Source organism: Myodes glareolus, chromosome 16, assembly GCF_982192425.1.
Source record: "Myodes glareolus chromosome 16, mMyoGla1.1, whole genome shotgun sequence".
Taxonomy (NCBI): domain Eukaryota; kingdom Metazoa; phylum Chordata; class Mammalia; order Rodentia; family Cricetidae; genus Myodes; species Myodes glareolus.
The window spans coordinates 32610260-32630654 of record NC_142041.1 but is presented as its reverse complement, the minus strand read 5'-3'; the positions used below and the strand labels follow the sequence as shown (position 1 = coordinate 32630654).

Here is a 20395-nt window from a genome sequence, read left to right as displayed (position 1 = left end):
GAGAGCCAAGGGGAGGGTATGGCGGGAATTTCAGTTCAAGGGTTGGGCTAATCCTGGAAGAGGCTTTGGGGTGGGCCAGGACTCATGGGCTTGCATATTCAACCTGGGTCAAAAGGCCTGGGTACTTGGTGCTCCTGGGTTCCCGGCAGAGCACTGAGCCATCCAGGAATAAGATGCCTTGAGGACAAGGTGGATGGTAACCGTACCAGCAGGAGCCATTGAGTTCCTGAAGGTGTGAAAGCTGTGTGCCCAGCATAGAGGTACACATGACGCAGTGTGTAACTGTTTGGGGCAGGGCTAGAGTAGAAAGGTATTGACATTGTGGTTACAGATCACGGCAAAAGTCAACAAGGACAGGGATCCTGGTGATGTTAAATTGGGGTTTGGAGTTGGGCTGTAATTTCGCTGATAAAGATTGCTCTGTCTTGGATTGGTCCTTTGGAGAGGGCATGGAGCACATCGCTGAATTTAGGGTGAAGATTGGCCAAGGAGTTCCATTGTGTGTTGGAGGTTGGTTCTCAACTTCTAAGACAGTCTAGGGAGAGATGTGGGGTTATGTGCCCTGTGAAGTTCTGCTCTGATAGTGGGGAGCTTGTTGACTGTTTTCTGGGCTCTCTGTGTGAGGTTAGAAGTCTCTCTGCAGCCATCCAAGTAGGGCAGGCTATCCAAGTCCCAGGATGTAGAAGGGACATCACAGCCTTCTACAGCAGGCTCACCTTGCATCCAAAGGCCTTGCTGGCTTTCAACAGCATCTTCTTTCTCTAGAACATTTGTCTCTTTCTGGGAACGAGGTGGGAGTTGTGTTTAGGAGCAAGGTTTAAGACTGGGATTGTAGCTAACATTAAGGCCTGACAGAGAGATAGAAAACGAATCATGCCTTGTGTCAGCAGCTCCCTCCTGGGCACCTGGGACTTTGATGGTTGCCAGAGGGCAGCCTGGATCAGGTATGGCTGCCTGGCTTGTTCTTTCCCTGTGCTTGCTGGGTCTGGGCTGTCAGCGGTCTGACGGCGTGGAGCTCTGAGTAAACGGAGACGTGTTTACAGTGAGCGGTAGATGGGTTTCTAAAGAGGCTCGTGACCTCATGCCCAGACTCCAGCAATTCTTGCAAGGGAATCTTTTCAATGTGAGCAGCTTCAAGTGTTCACTTAGCTTTGTCAACATTAGCTAGTTACCACTCTCAAGTGTGGGGGGCATTGTCGTTTGAACCCAGTGAGGCAAGCGCTCTGCCACTGGGCTGGACCCTCCTTGGGTGATTCCTTAAGATCTAACAGTCAAGTTGTTGAGACCAGGATGTGGACACGAATCCAAGGCTATCCCATCAAAGACAGGCAGTAGGATAGAAGTGAGAAACCAGATTTCAAGGAGGGAGAAGGGCCAGCATGGTGGCACAGCTTTAATCCCAGCACTATGGTGGCAGAAACAGGTGGATCTCTGTGGGTTTGAGGCTGACCTGGTCTAAATACTGAGTTCCAGGTTAGTCAGGGCTCCACAGTGAGACCTAGAAGCTTGCTTAAGGGATGGATCTGGACAGCATTTGTGTCTGTGGATCTGGGCAACAGGCTGTATGGCTATGTGTGTTAACTTGTCTTTGTGTCTGCATGACTGTCTTGCCTGTGTCTGCTCCACAGTGTCTGACAGGGTAGGCACCTGAGCCTATGTAGGCACATTGTCTAGACAAGACTTTGCAGGAGTTGACTCAGTTTTTGAGTGGTGTGATTGACTTTGTCATATGAACCTGTGAGACTGGATATGTTTCCATGGGAGTCTGCTTTGGCCTATCTTTTTGCCCCCCCCCATGCCCCCTGACACACCGCAGCTGCCAGCACCATTTACCGCAAATAATGGCTTCCCTTCCCGCTGTCTGGATTCCCATGGGTGAGGCTGCCTGCCCAGGTCCCTGGCCCTGTGGCCTCTGAAGCGGGTCTGACCTTGGGAGCGCTAAACGCTGGAAATCCCCAATGCTCCTTGCCTGGGTAGGGGCTGAGAGAAGTTATGTGGAGAGGGGGAAGGCAAGAAAGGCAGCAGTTGGCAGCACCCACTCTCCTGGAAACGAGATCTTTTCCTGATTCTTTCTCGGGCCAGAGTCCTGATCTCAGTCTCTGGGTATGAGGATAGCAGTTCCCCCACAAGCCCAGGCCTATTAGGTGTAGATCTTTGCTGTGTCACGGGAGTCGGAATTGTGTAAGAGCTCCTGTCCACACTCAGGGTTGTCTTCCCTTCCCTTCTCTCTCTGCAGTGGACAAAGGAGGTATTCTTGTACTCTGTAGGGCAGGCTGGCTGTCCTGTTGAAGATTAGACCCGGGTGGGTTGGCATAGTAGCAGGGACCCAACCACAGCACCCACAGTGCAGGAGCAGTGTCTCCATCTTGTTTATCCCCGTGTTCATCTGTGATCTTTGTCATCCTGTATAGGCTGCAATGAAGAGGCGCAGAAAGGAAGTATGTGCACACACACACACTTACGCACGCAGTTTCACACGGAGTCAGACACACACACTCCTCCATTCACAGTAACACAGACACATACAGTCTCACACACATACTGTCACAGACATGCACACACACTCTCTCACACGCACAGACACAGACACTCACACACACAGTACACACACACTCTCACAGACAGATAGACACACACACACACAGACCCACTGTGGGACAGAAGTGCTGAAGCTGCGTAGAGGATCTTCTCCTATGTCTACTTTCAGCTGCACAATTTTTTTTCCAGAGAATTCTGCTTTATTTTTATTTCGTTTTGTTCCAAACCATATTGGTAATTGAAACCAGGGCCCTCCATGCTAGGCAAGCACTTAACCATGAAAAAGCATTCTCTCTCAATAAGATATAGCTCTCCCAAGATATTTTTTTTAAACTGTATTTTTGCTAACTATGGTAACACATGCCCTTGTTCCCATCACTCAGGAGGCAGAAATGGTCAAATCTCTGTGAGTTCCAGGCCAGCCAGGACTCCATCATGAGACCTTATGTCTGGGTTAGGGTTACTGCTGTGATTAGACGCCATGACCAGAAGTAAGCTGGGGAGGAAAGGGGTTATTTGGCTTACACTTCAGATCATAATCCATCCCGGAGGAAGTCAGAACAGGAACTTAAGCAGGGCTGGAACCTGGAGGCAGGAGTTGATGCAGAGGCCATAGAAGGGAGCTGTTTACTGACTTCCTCCCCACGGTTTGCTCAGCCTTCTTTCTTACAGAATCCAGGGCTACCATATAGGGATGGCACTACCCACAATTATTCTGGGCCCTACCCCAGCAATCACTAATTAAGAAAATACCCTAGAGGCTCACCTACAGCCCTATCTTTTGGAGGCAGTTTCTCAATTGAAGTATTTTCCTCTTAGATGACTTCAGTTTGTGAAGGTTAACATAAAACTAGCCAGAACACTTGTATTACATTTTTATATTTTAAATTTAGTTGGGCAGTTGTGGCACACACTATTAATCCCAATCCTTGGAAGGCAGAGGCAGGTGGATCTCTTGAGCTGGAGGCCAGTTTGGTTTACAGAATGAGTTCCAAGACAGCCAGGGGTACTCAGAGAAACTATCTTGGAAAAAAATTTTGAAATTAATTCTTGGAGAATTTCATACATACAATGTATTTTTATTATAGTCACCCCTCACTGTCCCTAACTCCTCCAAGACTCATCTGAGATCTCTACCCAGCTCCACCCCTCCCAACTTTATGTCCATTTTTAAATTTATTTTTTATAACCCATCGAGTCTAATTTGCGCTACTCATAAACATAGGCTTATAGAGCCATCCACTAGAGTTCAGGCCATACCCTTGAATGAAGCTGATTCTCTCCTTCCTAGGAGCCCCCAGCTGTCAATAACTCTTCAGCTAGCAGTGGGGGTACATGTCTCTCAGGCTGTTTTAAAATGCTCTTCCTGAGATCCAAAGGGAATTCTCTAGGCCAGTGCCATTCATCCCGGCAGGGTATACTAGAGCGACCCTCACATTTCTAATCAAGCACGGATACACTCCTAGCATCTACTCTTAAATCTAAGGCAATAAATTCTTGAATTTGTGCCTTTGTGAGGCTTCTGCTTCTTCAGATTTTCCTGAAGTCTAAGGGAAGGTGACAGGTGGCATTGTGCTCAGCTGGTGGGAAGGAACGGGAGGTTTCATCCTCTTCAGCATCTTCCCTCAGCATCCTCCTCAGCATCCTCCCTCAGCATCCTCCCTCAGCATCTTCCCTCAGCATCCTGCTTGACTTGTCGGCTCTGGCTCCCCGTTCTCTACTCTACCGAGAACTCAGGGTTCCGAAGATCTCTGTTGCAGTTCATCTCTCCACCCCTTGTCGCGGGAGGTTGGTCAGCAGCATGGGCCCACCATGGAATATGACAGAGGACCTGTGGGTGCCTTCGGAAGGACCTCCACCCTAAACCAGGATGTGTGCAGAGTAACCTGCCTTCCTACCTTAGGCCACCATGACATTTCTGAGTCAATTCCCTTCACAACTACAGCCCCCGCCCCTCCACCCAGTCTCCTAGCTCTGTGGCTCTCTGCCCAGTTCCCACAGGGCAGAGAGGATGCGCCTGTCACAAGACCTCCTTTTCATCTTTGGGATGCTTCAGGAAAACACCTGGGAGAATGTTGGCTCAGCAGGCCTGGTTGTGTGTCTCTCTGCCCTCTGGACCAGTGAGGGTCTGGGTTTCCTTCCTTTAGGGGCAGATCATCCATCATTCCAAGTGCAGACACGTCCATGTGTTTGCCATCTGGACTTTTCTGCTGTGGATGGACGATGCCAAATGCTCATGTTCTGCTGGATTGCATAAGCTTTGCCCCCACTTCTTACTCATTAGATGAGCTGTTTACTGGCACTAGATTTCCTTAAGACCAAGGGCATCCTCTCACCCCTAATAATGTACCGTTTCCCGCATTCCCAGCCTCCTTCACAGTTCTCATTGGAAGGATGCAGCGGAAGTACGTTTTGGGGGCTTTTGGGGGCCAGTTCTTTTGCTCTTTGTGGCTCCAAAGACAGAAAGTCTCTCCCTTAACTAATGAGAGTATGGTCAATGACCCCAAGGGGTGAAGGAGAATCTGGGAAGGGACAGTCACTCAGGACACCTTCCTCTCCTTCCTTCCTGGGGTTCTCCTCTGATGCACTTGTCCTTGGTCCCCCGTTGAACACTTAGCTCTTCTCAGACTTTGAGCATTCTGTGCTTTCTGAAGGCTCTCTCCTGCAGCTCCCGTGTTCCATCAGCACCTGTTCAGATGTCTGAGCAGCAACATCAACTACCTTTCTGTGTGCGTCTGGGCATGTATGCTGCTACCCAGTTTTTGCACTGATAGAAACTTCCCTGGGCTTTCCTGTGAGGCCATGGTCCCTTCCTAAATCCCCCTTCACCCTTAGGGTCTTTGTCCACACACTAATTAATTTATGAGAAACTTTCTTCTTTTGATTCATGAAGGACTCCTGTTAATTCTATGTTCTGTGTGTGGGAGCAAAGGGAGTTCTAGGAAGTTCATGGGAGCTAGGCCTGTTCTCTTTCCTCATCCCTTCACCTTCTGTCTCCCCTTCTTCCCAGAAAGACTCTCACTATTAGACCAGGCTGTCCTGGAATGCACTGTGTATGTAACTCATGCTACCCTCGAACTCACCATCGGCCTTTTCCAGGGCTTTTACAGAACTCTTCAGGTATAAACCTCCATACCTGGCTTCCACCTTTCTCCCCTTGGAACCATTCCACCAAGTCTGCATGATTTACCCACCCAAGGCTCTTCTTAAGGTCATAGGTCATTTCTTGACAGTGAAATCAGATGTCGGCATCTGACATGGCAGATGTGCACGCCTCACGCGGTTCATCGCTTTGTTCTGGAAACCCCTCCACAGCCTGATTTCACTATGTCATGCCCACTGCGTTTCAATTTCTTCCGCTTATTAGCTTCTCCTCTAATTTCAGATTTGTACCTCTGCCCCTTCTAGGGGTCACACGCAAGGCCTCTCACAGTTTAAGCAAGCACTCCACTGTTGCTCTCTATCCCCAACCCTTCAATTTCTTAAAGAAACAGCATCCCAAGGCCCAGTCCTTATAGTATGTCTCTATTTTCACTGGCTCCCTGAGTGGCCTTATCTGGTACCACAGTTTTGTTACTGAGAGCACAGCACACTGCCTTACCTAATCTTGTCTTTGGGGAATAAGGTGGGTCATGGCGGTGTTTCCCACTGGGGGCTGAATATAAAGCTACTAACCAGTAAAAGAATGTTCTGGGCGGCCTTTTGTTGTTTCTGGTATTCTGTGTAAGGTAGGGATGGTTGCCTGAGAGGATGTGGCTTGTTGGGTCTGCCTGATGGTGGGGACTTGCTTCCAGGAGGCTGAGAGCAACCTTGTTGTGAGGTCGCTCCAGGCAGGTTGCAGGAAATCTAAGTTTGTAAACTTGAGGCTTCTGATGGAGACTTGGTGTTCTTCAAGGACCTTTCTGGAATCTTTCTGACATCAGATGAGCATCTGCCTGGATTTTTCCTGGCCTCAGAATCAGGATTTGGTACCCTATACATCCTGTTACCATGTTTATCTCCACAGCCTGCCTATACCTTAGTGTTTTCTTCCGTCTGAGAATTTTCTTTCCTGATTTCCTCTTGCACTGAGGACGACTAGTTCCCAGATTCCAGGGCCCCTCAGTCCTTTTCTGAAATAAGGGCCAGGAGAGTGTCAATGAGTGGTGCAGGCCCATGGCTGATACTTGGGCTGGAGGAAGTCTAATGATTTGTCAAGAAAGTCGCTTTGATTCTCCACACCCGACCTTCCAAGCTGTCATGTTCTGTGGGATTTCCTCCTGCTCTGACCTGACAAGGCAGGTAAGAAAGATGCAAGACACTCAAGGAGACGCTCTTAAGAAGGGTGAGCATGGATGGTCTCTTGGCCTCCTCCTTGACGGACTGAATCTGACTAGAAAATGAGTTATGGGTCTGGAGAGAAGGCTCAGGGCTTGAGAACATTGGCTGCTCCTCCAGAGGTCCCTGGTTCACGGGTTCAATCCCCAGCACCACATGGTAGTTCACACCTATCTGTAACTACAGTTTCGGGGGTTACAACACCCTCACGTAGATATACATGCAGGCAAAATACCAATCAATGCTCATAAAACAAAAATAATAAATCAAGAAAAGAAAATGAGTTGCATCAAGCATTTACATTTACCTAGACAGGTCTCTAAAGTATGTCTACCTGACATTTTAGTTAGCCATGTAAAAATTCACATCAAAAGACATTTCCATTTGAAAGCCTTGCTTATTAGCTCTTAAAAGCAAGGACAATTCCCACACAAGACTGTCCAACACTCTCTGACCTTTGATTTCCACTGGGTTTTTATCCAAGGCTTTCTTAATGATGTTTACATAAAACTCGGTATTTTTTAGTAAATTTCTATGAAGTCTTATGACATTTAGAGGTGCAGATTCAACCACTGTGTGCAGTGGTTTAATGCTTTTAGTCCTAGCGCTTGGAAGACAGAGACAGGAGAATCTCTGAGTCTGAGGTCAGCCTGGTCTACAGAGTGAGTTCCAGGACAGTCAGTTAGAACTGTACAGTGAAACCTTGTCTGAGAGAGAGGGAGAGGTGGGGATAGATAGAGAGAGAAGAATAAAAAATAAAGAAAAATGGACAAAATGACCTATCTAAGTGAAAGCAATCCAGTCTGTGGATTTTGTCAGCTATTTTATGAATGACTGTATACATCTGTGTTTTGTATGTTATGTCTACATATATGCTTGTATTTGTATATTTGCATTGTACTAATTGCCTTATAGATCAGCGATGGTTCATGCAGGTTAAAGTAATTAAATCAGCCCTAAATGGGGGCTGGAGAGATGACTCAGTAATTAAGTGTGCTGGCTGTTCTTCTAGAGGACTTAGGTTCAGTTCCCAGCACCCACACGGCAGCTCACAACTGGCTCTGACTTCAGTCCCAGGGGCTTCTCTTATAGCCTTTGTGGGAACCAGACACTCCTATGGTACATACACATATATGCACACATACAAATAAAAACTTTTTTTAAATTAAAAAAAAACAGCCTTAAATGCCTTTTGGTTCACATGATTTACGTAAATCTTTGACATTATGTTAATTTAAATTTATTCGTAAGATTAAAGAAATAAAGATGTCTTTAAAATTAATATGTCTCTACCTCAGTTGCTAAGTCAATAAACATGATGTTTTATCTATTAAGTCTCAAAGGAATGTGTATTTATTTCAAACGATCACTTTCTAGCTCTGGTTAAATAAACACCTATTATTTTAGGTTATTGTACTGTATTTGATATCCCTTATCTAGTATCTAGTTATATACAAATATCTGCAGGCTTAACATGTGATGTGTTGAGCTTCACCCAAATGTTCTGCAAAAGTCTGCACAGAAGGCTGGGCCATGCGAGGAACTCAGTAAGTGCTGTGTTTTGTATACTATGCGTGGCATCTAGAGCTTCAACACAAAACCAGCCATAAAATTCTCAGCGTTATTGCCATTTGTGTTTGTTTCATTTAGAAAAAAAGAAACATTATTTGGGAAATTTTGCTTTATCTGGTTAAAATCTGGCCTTCCCCTTTTCTCTTTAAAGGAATAGAAGGTATCTTTGTAGATTTTTTTGAGATTTATTATTTTATAAATATGCGTGTTTTGTCTGTGTGTATGGCTATGCACCATGTGCATGCCTGGTGCCCCTGGAGGTAAGAAAAGGGCATCAGATCCCATAGAACTGGAGTTACAGATGGTTGTCAGCCGCCATTTGAATCCAGGTTCTCTGGAAGAACAGTGCTCTCCAGCCTGGAAACTTGGTCTTCGTCTGCTGTTTTAATCACTTTTGCCACAGTCTGTACAAGATAAACCTGTGTATCAGATAAATCTACTATGATCATTACTATTCCTTCCTAAACTGATAAGATGTTTAAAACTGATTTATGTAGACCCATCAGAGACAAAATCACTGAATTATAGGTTCTGCTGTGCCAGAGGTTTTAAATGTCGTGTTAAATATAAAAAACTTAGTTTATAGAAGATCTATTGATCTGATTATTAGATTTTTTAAAATGTAGAATGTATTTATGGCCCCAAGCCTCCTAAAATGATAGTTTAGAGAAATACCAAGTGGATAGCCTCCGAACTAAAATTGTACTAATAGCCTTTTCAGATTTACACTTGTGTGCTCCCAACTGCATTATGGTCGTCTCTGTGCACACTATGGTGGGGATGATGGCAGCGGAGGGCGTGACAGTAGACCTGAGTCTGCATGCATTTTGATGGTAGAGCTAACAGGATTGGCTGGTGAACTGGATGTGCTCTCTTAGGTGGAAAAAAAAAAATCAAGGATGGCACCATTGCTTAGACCAAACTCCTGGGAAGACAGGGCTGCCATTAAACTTCTATGATTAATACTGACCGGAGCAGTTGTTACAGGAGTGATGGGGGGCCGGATTTGTGATTCATTTCTGCAGGGTTGGGGGTGAGCAATGGGATTCCAAGTGTATCTGTTGAGTAGGCAATTTGGATATGCAAAATGAGAACTGCGTGAGTTCTGAAACATGGCTGCGGCCCAGCCCGTGTTTTATTTATTTATTTATGTTGTGTTTAGTGTGATTCCTGATGCAGAGCCAAGCACCTGGCCCACCGTTAACGTATTTGTTGAGTACAAGGTCTTTCTCAAAGTCAAACTTCTGGAGACTGCTTCCTCATCTGAGTACACCCTCCTGTGTCAGGACCCCGTGCTCCATGGCATCGGTGACACGAATGGGAGGCTGTGTCTACAATGGGTGTGACTATTACTGATACGTCATCCAAAGCTAGAAATGAAGGAGTATCTGAAATAAAGGACTTCATGAAGCCGCTATACACCAGCCAGAAGGAATTGTTTCCTGGGACAAGATTTCAGAGCTTTCAGCAGCAGTAGGGTAGATGAGAACTGGAAATAGTCATTGTCGGAGCTAAGAACATTTTATAGACTTTGAGGGAAGAATTGTATCCCATGGTGGCTATAGATAAAAGGAGAAAGAGCGTAGGCAAAGGGAGTGGGAGGGGAATGGGAGGCTGGGAGGAGGTGGAAATTTTAAATAAATAAATTAATTAATTAAAAAAATAAATCCTTTATACCAGTGGGGTGGGGGAGATCATTGGCAAAGACAATGTTTTGGAAAAGGAGGGTAGACTCTGGGAATGTGTTTGAGACAGGGTCTCACTGTGTAGCCCTTGCTGGCCTCAAACTCACAGAGATCCGCCAGTCTGTGCCTCCTGAGTGCTACGATTAAAGGCGTGTGCTACTATACTGGGCAACTAGTTTCTTCTGGATTGATTGGAGCTAATCATTTGGCTTGTTCATGCATAAATAGGACTCAGTAACCCTGGTGGTGATGGGATTTAAGGAATGGCTCATAAATATGAACAGTCTTTTTGATTGGGTCTCTAATTTGTTGCTAATGAATTAATTTCCTTTTCATTCCATCCTTTGGTCTTCTTAATTAAGTCAAGAACATCTCAGATTTTTTCTTTTATCTCCTTATCTTTGGCCAGAGATATGAGACAGGCCAAGAGTTCAGTGAAGGAAGTAAAGCTTACCCTTTATTTTTAGTGTACATTGCACAAGAGACTTCCTTTCTGATCAAGTCTTTTAATTCATTCTATGGTAGGGACACCTGACTTGTCTAAAAATGTGCTTTTACATCTCCTTCCTGAGACGAGGGCAGATATTTCAGTTTCTTTCATACTTTCCCTTAATGATGCGCATCAGAGACAAAGAAGACAGACAACTCATTTAGAGATATAGAATCTATTTTGGGTGGTACCCTCCCCACCTGTTCATTAAAGAAAATGACCATAATAGTGCTCTTAAAGGGATACAGAAGTCGGGGAGCCTAGAAACTGTCATCACACTGGGGGTTCTCCTTTACCAGATGAACATTTCTGAGCTGAACCTTAGGACCTAGGTGGATTTTCTTGTTGGGTGGCACAAGCCAATCTAGGGCAGTGCCGAGGACAGTGTCGGGGCTGGCCTGTTACTGAGACAGAGCCATGCTGGTGAGAGCATGGCCCGAGCTTACTGTCTAGAATGTGGGGAGCAGTTGAAAACGATGTGATTACTGACCTCTCAGACGACGCAGGTTGGGCCTTGGGCCCTCTGCAGTTCTCTCTCTTAGTTTCCTTGGTGGGGCTTTTGGCTTGAGGCAGACCCTTGTCAACATTTTCTTTACTGGGTTTGGACACTTTCCCGGGTGTAGAGACCGTGGGTTCCATGTGGGTTCTGTCTTTTACCTTGGGGCTCATAGAGTGAAGAAAATATTTCATCTTATTTTTGAAGCCAGCCCCTGGAAGGCTGGGGCTAGCGTGAGGAGAGGCTGGCATCACCTGTCTCCATGAAATGTGGTCTTGCCAAGCTTGGCCCCTAAAAGGTTTTCCCTGAGTTGGTGGGTGTGGGAAAGGCAGACCCTGGGAAGTCTTGGAGGCCATAGGCTGGGGGACCTTGGCAATCCTTGCAGGTTCTGGGATGGCATCTACCTTGGTCAGACTGTCTTGCATGTCCTGTGCAGCATCTATCTCTATAACGACTTCTGGAGGTGGTTCTGGGAACTCAAACTCTGAGAAATTCTGGGGGCTGGGTGGATAGGGATCCTCAAGATGAGAGCTAGGCCTCTGCTTTGAGGAGCCTTGGGGTGTCTCAGGGGGAGGCCTGTTTTCTGGCTCCTCTTCTCCATCATGGTATGTCTCCCCACTGGTTGGGGAAAGCCCAAGACCTGCATCTTGTTCTTCAAGGTCCCACACTGCCTTGTGTTTCCATGACTTGTTGCTCTTTTCTGTCAGCGTGGGGACATGGGCTGAATACCTGCTCTTGCCTGGGTTTTGAGACTCACTGATAAAAGTTTTCTCTCGGTTGGGTTTTTCCCCACTGGTCTCCAGCTGAACACAGTGCACTTGGGCCTCAGTCATATTCCTGAGGAGTGAGGCCTTGGAGCCCCACTGGGCAGAACCATGGGGTGCTGCTTTGGAACTAGGTTGCTTTTGCTTGAGGCACATGGCCTGCCCTGCAGTGGCTGGCTGTTTTCCAAGGTGGACCCTGTTTGCATCTGGGGCCGGAGAAGAGTCCCCTGAGTTGGGCAGTTGTGGCCCCGCTGTGCTTTCTGGGATGCCGAGACTCCTAAGAAACTCCTGTATAGATTCACTCTCTAGGTCCGCTACGGCCAGCTCTTTGTACTCCCTCTCCTTTGTGGAAATTCCAAATTGCATCGCTAGGACCTTCTTTTTCAGGTGGAAATTCAGTCTCGCCAAGATATGTGTGTTTAACAAGTTGGAGATGCTGTGAGCCTGGCTCTCTGGAGGCCCCTTCTCTGTCCTTCCTGCCACCTGCACTTCAGACTGGACCTGGCCTGTAATATCCGCAGAAGCCTCCTTGTCATCCCGAGTACATGGCTCAAGTGGACCTTCGAGGGAGGTCGTGTGAGGCAGAGTTTCTGGTGGGCTTTTGACAGCCCCAGACATTCTCTCTGTGGTTCTAGGTTTGCTAGTGACTGCTGGGGATGAGGGTCTAGAGAGGGCCACGCAGTAAAGGGCAGGCAGGCCTGACAGGAAGGCCAGATACTTATGCTGCAATGTTGTCTCCAGTTTCTTAATGGTTTCCTCAGGTAGGGCTTGGGGCCGCTTACAGTGTTCAATGAGAGTGCCTGACAGGGCCTCTTTTTCCTGGTCAAGGGCTGCCGGTTCTGGTTCCTGAGAAACAGCTCTGTGATGTAGGTCAGGGTTTTTTTCTGCCTGTAGCTCCAGATGCCGGCTTGCTGGAATGTTTGAGAAAGAAGCCCCGACTGACAAACTCCTGGGAATCCTGCATTCCCAAGAGCTTTGGACACAGGCAGGGACCTGGCCCTGGTGGATCTGTCCACATTTGGAATCAACGTGAGCCTTCAACATTGCCTTTGCCTGGCCAAACAAGTGAGGTGCGGGAACTGACTCTCTGTCCACTGCAACTGCAAACGGGTCACCAGACCCATCGGCCTCTGGGTCTCCGGGCTGCAGGATGCTCACATTGGGTAGTGCCCCGCTGCTGCAGGACCGGGGCTTCTGGTCAGGAGAGGAGAGGACCAAGTGAATGGAGCGTTGGATCCTCTGGGGCAGGCCCCAGCGCAGGTGAATGAGCTGCTTCTGGAGGTGGAATTCCAGCAGCCTGCGTGCATGCTCTGGGAAGGAAGATTCCCTGGCGCAATGCCAGAAGGGCCAGGTGATTTTTACATTCTTAGCTTTACCATGTGTTTCACACAGCACGTGACTCCGGGTGTCCTGATTTCTCAGGACAACTGCCGGCAGGCCCCACTGAAGCTTGACTTGCTTCTCTAGGAGGTGGCATTCTAATGCTTCACACTCAGCCAGAGTTAGAACTGGGACGTCCATCCGTGCTCCTTTATGCTCATGGGGATTCTGGGCATTTGGAGAAGAAGAGGAAGAGGGAGGGGCTGACTTACGTGGAGTTTGGGGCAAGAAGGGGAGTGAGAGCTCCCTTGTGGGCTGAGGATCCTGGGAGGAGGGCTTGGACATAGTCTTGTTCTTGGAACCACTTCGAGAGCGTAGGGAATCCAGGGACTCACTGTGAAGAGATGGAAGGCCACAGAATAACTGACTATAGTATTCACTCTGAAAATTGCTCTCCGAGTCATTAGCTTGTGCCTTGGAGGATGGATAGAAGCCACTTAGGTGTTCAGCTTCACAAGAGGGCAAGAAAGTGTGGATCTGACGCCAGTGCTCCCTTTGTTTCAGGCTTACAACAGACCATTCGGAAACCCAGCAGGTCTGGGTGGGCTGGTCTGCCCAGCACAAGCTTTTGGTGTGGTGGGACATGGTCCCTGTTCTGTCCATAGTGAGCTCAGAACCACTGCTCAAGCTGGAAGAGAAAGAATTTTTTCTAAATTGACAAAATAGCATCGGGTCTGGCATAAGCTGCCTCAAGGACTCCTCCACACGTCTGGGGAGGCCCCACTTCTGGAAATGTATCCATTTTTTTACATGTATTTCAAGAAGCCTGCAGACTTGAGGACTAAGAAATGGCATGTGGGAAGACAGCACCGCATCCATATCCAATGACATAGTATGGGTCAAGTTAGTGATCTCTGGATCCAGGGATAGTAAAGACACAGAGGACTTCAAGTGATGGTGGTCTTGGCTTTCCTGGTCAACCTCTGGTTTGTTTGGCGTTAATTTTTTCTCAATCATTAAAACCACAGGATCCTCGAACCTTAAAGGAACCATAGTCTCTGGAACCACGGGCATGTCTGCCAGGTGAAATTTCTGATCTAGCTGGAGGTGATCCTCATAGCACTGTTGAACACCGGCTGCATTGGTTGACTGTGCTAAGTGTTCTGTTAGCTGTGCTACTGATGCAGTTTCAGATGCTAGTGAAAGATTTATGGAGGGTCCGGAATGAAGCTCCATGTTTTGCTCAAAAGACGCACTGGATATGGGCACCATCTCTGGGCAAGAAGAGCCCCGTGGCAGTCCCAACAAAGCAGGGGAGATCTGTCTTTGCTCGCTCTCCAGCAACTGACGAATCTCTAGAGTTGCAGCATCACAGATTTGGCAGCAGGGATCTACACACAGGAGCTGCCGCACATGTTCCTCCTTGGGGAGCCAGCTTTGGCTAGGAAGAGAAAAATGGCCACTGTTAATGGTGGAATGACATGTCTGGGGATTGCTGTACCCTTTCCTCCACGCCCACAGTTCTGAGCCTACACTGTGGCAAATGAGGTCCTCGTGGGAACCCTTCAAAGTATGGGATGTCCCTGCTGCCGTGCCCAGAGAACCATTGAGATCATTCACAGCCTCTAGAAATTAAGTCGAGGCAAAGATGATGGACTGAAGGCGTCCCAGCAACTGCTCCCTCGTCCCAGACAGACAGGAGGTCACACCATCGGGTCCAGCCAGCCAGACCCAGGGCTTTGTTCTTGAAAGGGAGCAGCTGGAAGCAGGCGACAGGGTGACCTCTTTGTCCTAAATCTACTCTCTTGACAACTTGGTGTCTGAGTGCAGCTCCAGCGATGCCCTTCACAAAGTGTGCAAAGGCGGCTCTGAAATGCGGAACCGTGAGACCCTAACAGAGGGACCTGGGTATCGGGTGGGTCTTCCCTCCCGAGGTGTGAACCATCTCTGCCCTGACAACCTCTCAGCTGGTGACTTCGCCTCCTTGGTGTGTTTCTCCTTCCATCTGCTATTCCCTTTGCTCACCCCTGGCCCACACCAGGCCAAGAAATCATCACAGTTTAGACCACAAAGGTCAAGAGGTCACCTTTTCATGATAGACAGCAGCTCCCACGGCTTCTCAGCTTCTTCTCGGGAAAGTCTCCTGGCTGAGGAATCAGAACACAGTGTTAGGTGGTGAATGGGCATTTTAGGGTGTTCTATAGGTAGGCAGGCCTTTGGCTCAGCAAAAGGAGACTGAAGACCCAGACCCAGTGCTCTAAGGCACGAGTTTGTATCTAGCATGGCTGTCCTTGCCTAGTCTCATTTATCTCCACAACCATGTGAGGCTCACCAGGATCGTACCGATTGTGCAGATGACCAAATAAGTTGAATTTTACAGGGTATTAAACCTAGTTCTTAAATCAGATTTTCTCTCTTTTTTTTTATGACAAAATACCCGATATTAGTAACTTAGGTTTATTTTGGCACTTAGTTCCATCCACTGAGGCAATTGGTACCTAGTGTAGCCAGTCCTAGAGACAGCCCACATGCCTTGCGAGTGGCAGGGCCATAGGAGTGGACCTTTAAGGATTACAGTGCCCCTTCCACTCTGCTGCACACTGCTTCCAGATGTACCCTGATTCGAAGAAGCCACGCTGCCAGCAAGCTCTTTCTTGCTGCTGAGACAAGTCACCCAGCCACTCTGCCTTCCCTGCCGTGACGGACTGCCAAACTCCGAAACTATAAGCCAAAATAAGCCTTCCTCCTGCGTTCTGCTACGCGTGCCGTCACTGCCACGAGAAGAGGAAGCAGTAAATCCCAACTGATCTCCTGCTGTACAGTGATCTATATTATTTCCTTAATTGCCTATTCTCGAGGAAATTAGGTAGAACCTTTTAGAATACCCCCCATGTTCTCCGTTCCCACCCACAGCAGCCTTCTGTGTGAATCCCAGGTTGGAGAAGTGGATTTTCAGAAGGGAAAGCGCCTGACTCTGGGCAGCATCATAGGGAAGAGGACTGTGGGGAGCTCTCCCAGGGGCAGGGCGCAGGGGTCGCTGGGACTTTACCTCTTGATGCTGCATCTCTAGCCCTCTGTCTGACTTTTCGGTGACGCTTAAAGAGAAAATATTACAGTGTAAAGGTAGGACTCCATTTTCTTCTTCATGTCTCGAACGAGCGAAAGATCGTATCCATTTCCCTATATGTTACATGCTCCCTTATGTGGCCTCACCTAGACTTCACCTCCCTTCCCACTGAATGTTTCCCTTCCCTGCTTGTTTCTGATTCATTTAAGGCTCTCCATACTCCTTCCTTACGCCTCTACTTCCATAAGAACTTCTGTAGAGAGGGTGATACAGGGAGAAAAGCTGAACAGACTCTAAGGTATTTGCGCCAGCCGGAGGACGTCTGCTCACTAAGTCCTCCAAGTCCCCACTGGGAGGGGTCTTTTGAGACCCAGTGTGGTAGTTTTTCTATTGCCTAATTCTCAACTCAAGATAAACAGGGAGGCTGTTGCCTTTTCAATTGCAGTACATTGCAGGGGGAGGGCCTGGTAAGGAATTATTTATGGGTCTTTTGTAACCACTTGCTTTCTTTTCTAAGTCCTTTGGCACAAAATGGGGGCAATCAGAAGGAACACTTAGCATTTAAAAGTTACTTAGTTAGGCTTAAATTAGCTCAAGTTTAGTCAGCGTTTTTCCTACCCGGCAGCAGCTCTTTTTAGGTTCCAACTGCAATCCCTGGTAACTCCGTCTTATTTGCCAGGCAATTAGAAAAATGATGAAGATGGAGCTATAGGTACATAAAGGATACTCGACATCCCACAGAGTACACACAGAGCTCAACATGACCTAAACCTCGTCAGCACGAGGGGACCAGTCATCTCTGCCTCTAGTCATTCAGGGGCCTCAGTGCCTAATGGCTCTCAGCACTGGACACTGTCATGGCTGCCTCACAGAGGATAGAATTAGGACGCCAGAGTGCATCACAAAGCTCTGTGTTCCACAGAGGTTGTTCCAGTGGAATTCACTCTGCAGAAGTGTGTGTGCATGTGTGTGTGCGTGTGTGTGGTCATCTGTAAAGGCGATGGAGCACGAGGCTATAGGTACCAGGCTCACAATCTCTCAATCCCCTTTCCTTTCCTTCCTTTGTCTCCCATACCAGCCTCTTCGTTCAGCTCCCTCCTTCCACAGTTCGTTTATCTTCAGAATCTTGAGTTCTTTGGCACACGGGGAACCTTGCAAGAAAGAGTGACTAGGAGAGAGACCTCCACTAACTCCATTCCCCGAGACCCACAGGAGTTTCGAGGGTATGGCATGGTCCCGGCATTGAAACTGAGAGCTTTGATGTTTCAAACAAGGGGTTATCAGAGATCAAAACCGCTCGAGGGGCTGGTTGTGGCTGATGTGCTAAAGCCAAGGTGGCAGCATCTCTAAAGGACCCCATTCAGGGAAGAAAGACGACCTGCAGTGTGCGGGTGGAGAGCAACGGTAAACATCGCCCTCCTCCAAGGCACACTGACTAGCACACTCGTGCAACTGCACCCTAGCCTTGAGTTCCCAGCCACGTGAGAGCCTCCCAGCACCCAGCCTTCCCTGCTACTGGTGTAGTGGATACACGATGCGCTCACTCCTGCACTGCAAGGTCAAGAGCACAAAGACATTTAGGGTGTCCGTTTGTAGTCTCTGATCTCAAGAAACTAAAACTCTAGTTGCAAATGTTAATTCAAATAAAGTAGGAGTTAACACCAGGATAAACAGAATTTTGTATTCATCTTATTCTTGCAGCCATCCAATTTCTGAGAAGAGGAAGCATAGCAAGGGGCCTGGTTATCCGAGACGACTCCTGGACTTCTGGGTAGTTAGAATTTGGCTTAAAACTCCTGACTGTGCTTCAGGACTCTCCCTAATAGGATGAGAACTTGCTAACAAATATATGAGCTAAGGAATGGGCCACTAAGTTCATTTGGCAGCAAAAAATTCAGGTTTGCTCTTGAAGAGGTATAGGTAAATAGCTGAATGGGAAAAGATTTGAGCAGGGTTGAGACCTACTGGGGACGACTGCCATTTCTTTATTTGAGTCATTAACATTGATTTTTTTTCTTAAAGTAGGCATGCATAGTACAAAAATAGGAACACACATATGGTACAAAATATATGTAATACATATGTATAATTACAAAATAGGAAAGTCAGAAGGTACATTTCTTTCCCATCTTTGTCTCTGTCCACTTAATTTTCTTATCCAAGTATGTTTTAAAATTACATTAGTGTGGTGGTTTGAATGAGAATGGCCCCATGGGCTGATGTGTTTGAATGCTTAGTCCTCAGTTAGTGGAACTGCTTGTGAAGGATTAGGAGGTGTGGCCTTGTTGGAGTAGGTGTGTCACTGGGGGTGGGTTTTGAGGTTTTAAAAACATATGCCAGGCTCAGTCTCTTCTCCCACAACTTGCACATTAGATGTGAGCTCTCAGCTACTTCTCCAACACCATGTCTGACTGTCTGCTGCCATGCTTCCTGCCCTGCTAATCATGGTCTAACTCTCTGAAATTGTAAGCAAGACCCCAGTTAAATGTTTCCTTCTGTAAATTACCTTGGTCATGGTGTTTCATCACAGCAGTAGATCAGTGACCAAGACACATAGGAAGCATAAATAATAAGCTTGGTTATGCGGTTTTTAGGCTTTGTAGTCGGTTTGTGGGAAGAATGTGGGAGAGTTTGGAGCTGTAGGCTAGAGAAGCTTTATGATGCTGTATTGATGGGCATTCAGCTGGAGAACAGAAAACCAAGATGCTGCTAGGAACATGGGTAGTGGAGGCCATGCTGTTGAGGTTTCAGAGAACAGGGGCTCTATTGAGAACCGGACTAGATGTCATCCATGATACATTCTTGTGATGGCATTTCAATTGTATTTTAATAAATAAAGACTGCCCGAAGATCTGAGACTAAAACAATCTGACTAGTCAGCCTTACAGACCAGATTATGGTAACACACATCTTTAATCTCAGTAGCCACAATAACACACACCTTTAATCCTAGTAGCCACAATGGCATGTACCTTTAATCCCAGCGGTGCACGTCTTTAATCCCAGCCCTAGGGAGGAATATAAAATGGTATGGCAGGGAGCAGGGGAGGCTCTCAGACAGACAGTCTCATTCTGAGACTCCTGGAGGCAGGATCACCATTTTCACACTGAGGTCGAGGTAAGAGTCAGTGGCTAGATGTTTTGCTTTTCAGATCTTCAGGTTGAACCTCAATTTCTGACCCTAAATTTTTATCAACTGTACTTCACATTCTGGAAAAGCTTAAGGTTATATTAAACCTATGTCTTGAAAGTTTGAGGCTGAATTCAAAAATAATGGACTAATTTGTTTGACAGAGGAAATTTCAAGACAGCATAGCATCCTTGTTGTGTTGCAACATTGCTTACTCTTAGCCAGAATTCTGATGAGAGAAAGCAGAAAGGTAAGAAAAATGTACAGCCTGGTCAGAAAAAGAGGGGGACCCCAGTTGTGGTGGTTGGAATAAAAATGTCCCCATAGGCTTTTGTATTTGAATGCTTAATTACCATGAAGTAGAACTATTGTTTGGGAAGGATTAGAAGGATTAGGAGGTATGGCTTTGTTGGAGTAGGTGTGTCCTGGTTAAAAGAAGCTTGTCACTGGGGATGGACTTGGAGATTTCAGAAGCTCACACCAGACCCAGTCTGTTGTAGGAGCCTGCTTGCTTATTCCCGGCCACTCAGACTCAAAATAACCACACAGAAACTATTAATTAAGTCACTGCTTGGCCTATTAGCTTTATCTTCTTATTGGCTAGCTCTTACATCTTAATTTAACTCATTTTTTTTTATCTGTGTATTGCCACATAGCTGTGGCTTACCGGCAAGGTTCCAGCTCATCTGTCCCCCATGGCTACTACATGGTGTCTCCCTAATCGGCCTTCTTTCTCCCAGCATTCAGTTCTGCCCTACTATAGTTCAAAGCAGTTTCTTTATTCATTAAGCAATAACAATAAAAGCAATAGATATGTTGAAGGACTTCCCACACCATTTCCTCCTTTCTGTTTAAATAAAAGGAAGGTTTTAACTTTACATAGTAAAATTACATATAACAAAACAGGAATCAAGCAAGAATTACAGTTACAACATTTATATCTACTTTGTCTTTTATCATAACTAAGGAAAACTATAACTATATCTATTCTTCAACTCCAGAAGGCTATAATATTA

At 46.8% G+C, this 20395-nt stretch overlaps 1 protein-coding gene across 1 annotated transcript; it reads right to left on the bottom strand.

Moving 5' to 3' along the window:
* Positions 1-10761: 10761 nt before the first annotated feature.
* LOC125391389 (spermatogenesis-associated protein 31F1B-like) lies at positions 10762-17122 on the bottom strand. Its single transcript, XM_048420737.3, has 4 exons — positions 16868-17122; positions 16232-16277; positions 15269-15329; positions 10762-14623 (listed from the first exon to the last, which is right to left on the bottom strand). The coding sequence occupies exons 1-4, from the start codon at positions 17009-17011 to the stop codon at positions 10924-10926; spliced, it is 3951 nt and encodes a 1316-aa protein (XP_048276694.3). The 5' UTR covers positions 17012-17122; the 3' UTR covers positions 10762-10923.
* Between the last annotated feature and the right edge of the window lie 3273 nt (positions 17123-20395).

Excerpts from the sequence above, each read along its gene's own strand:
- LOC125391389 (XM_048420737.3), bottom strand. The coding sequence starts at position 17,011 with ATGTTGAGCTCTGTGTGTACTCTGTGGGATGTCGAGTATCCTTTATGT. Across the intron at positions 15,330-16,231 it reads TAGAGATGCAGCATCAAGAG|CCAGGAGACTTTCCCGAGAA; the intron begins GTAAAGTCCCAG and ends CTGATTCCTCAG. Across the intron at positions 14,624-15,268 it reads CTGCTGTCTATCATGAAAAG|CCAAAGCTGGCTCCCCAAGG; the intron begins GTGACCTCTTGA and ends TTCTCTTCCTAG.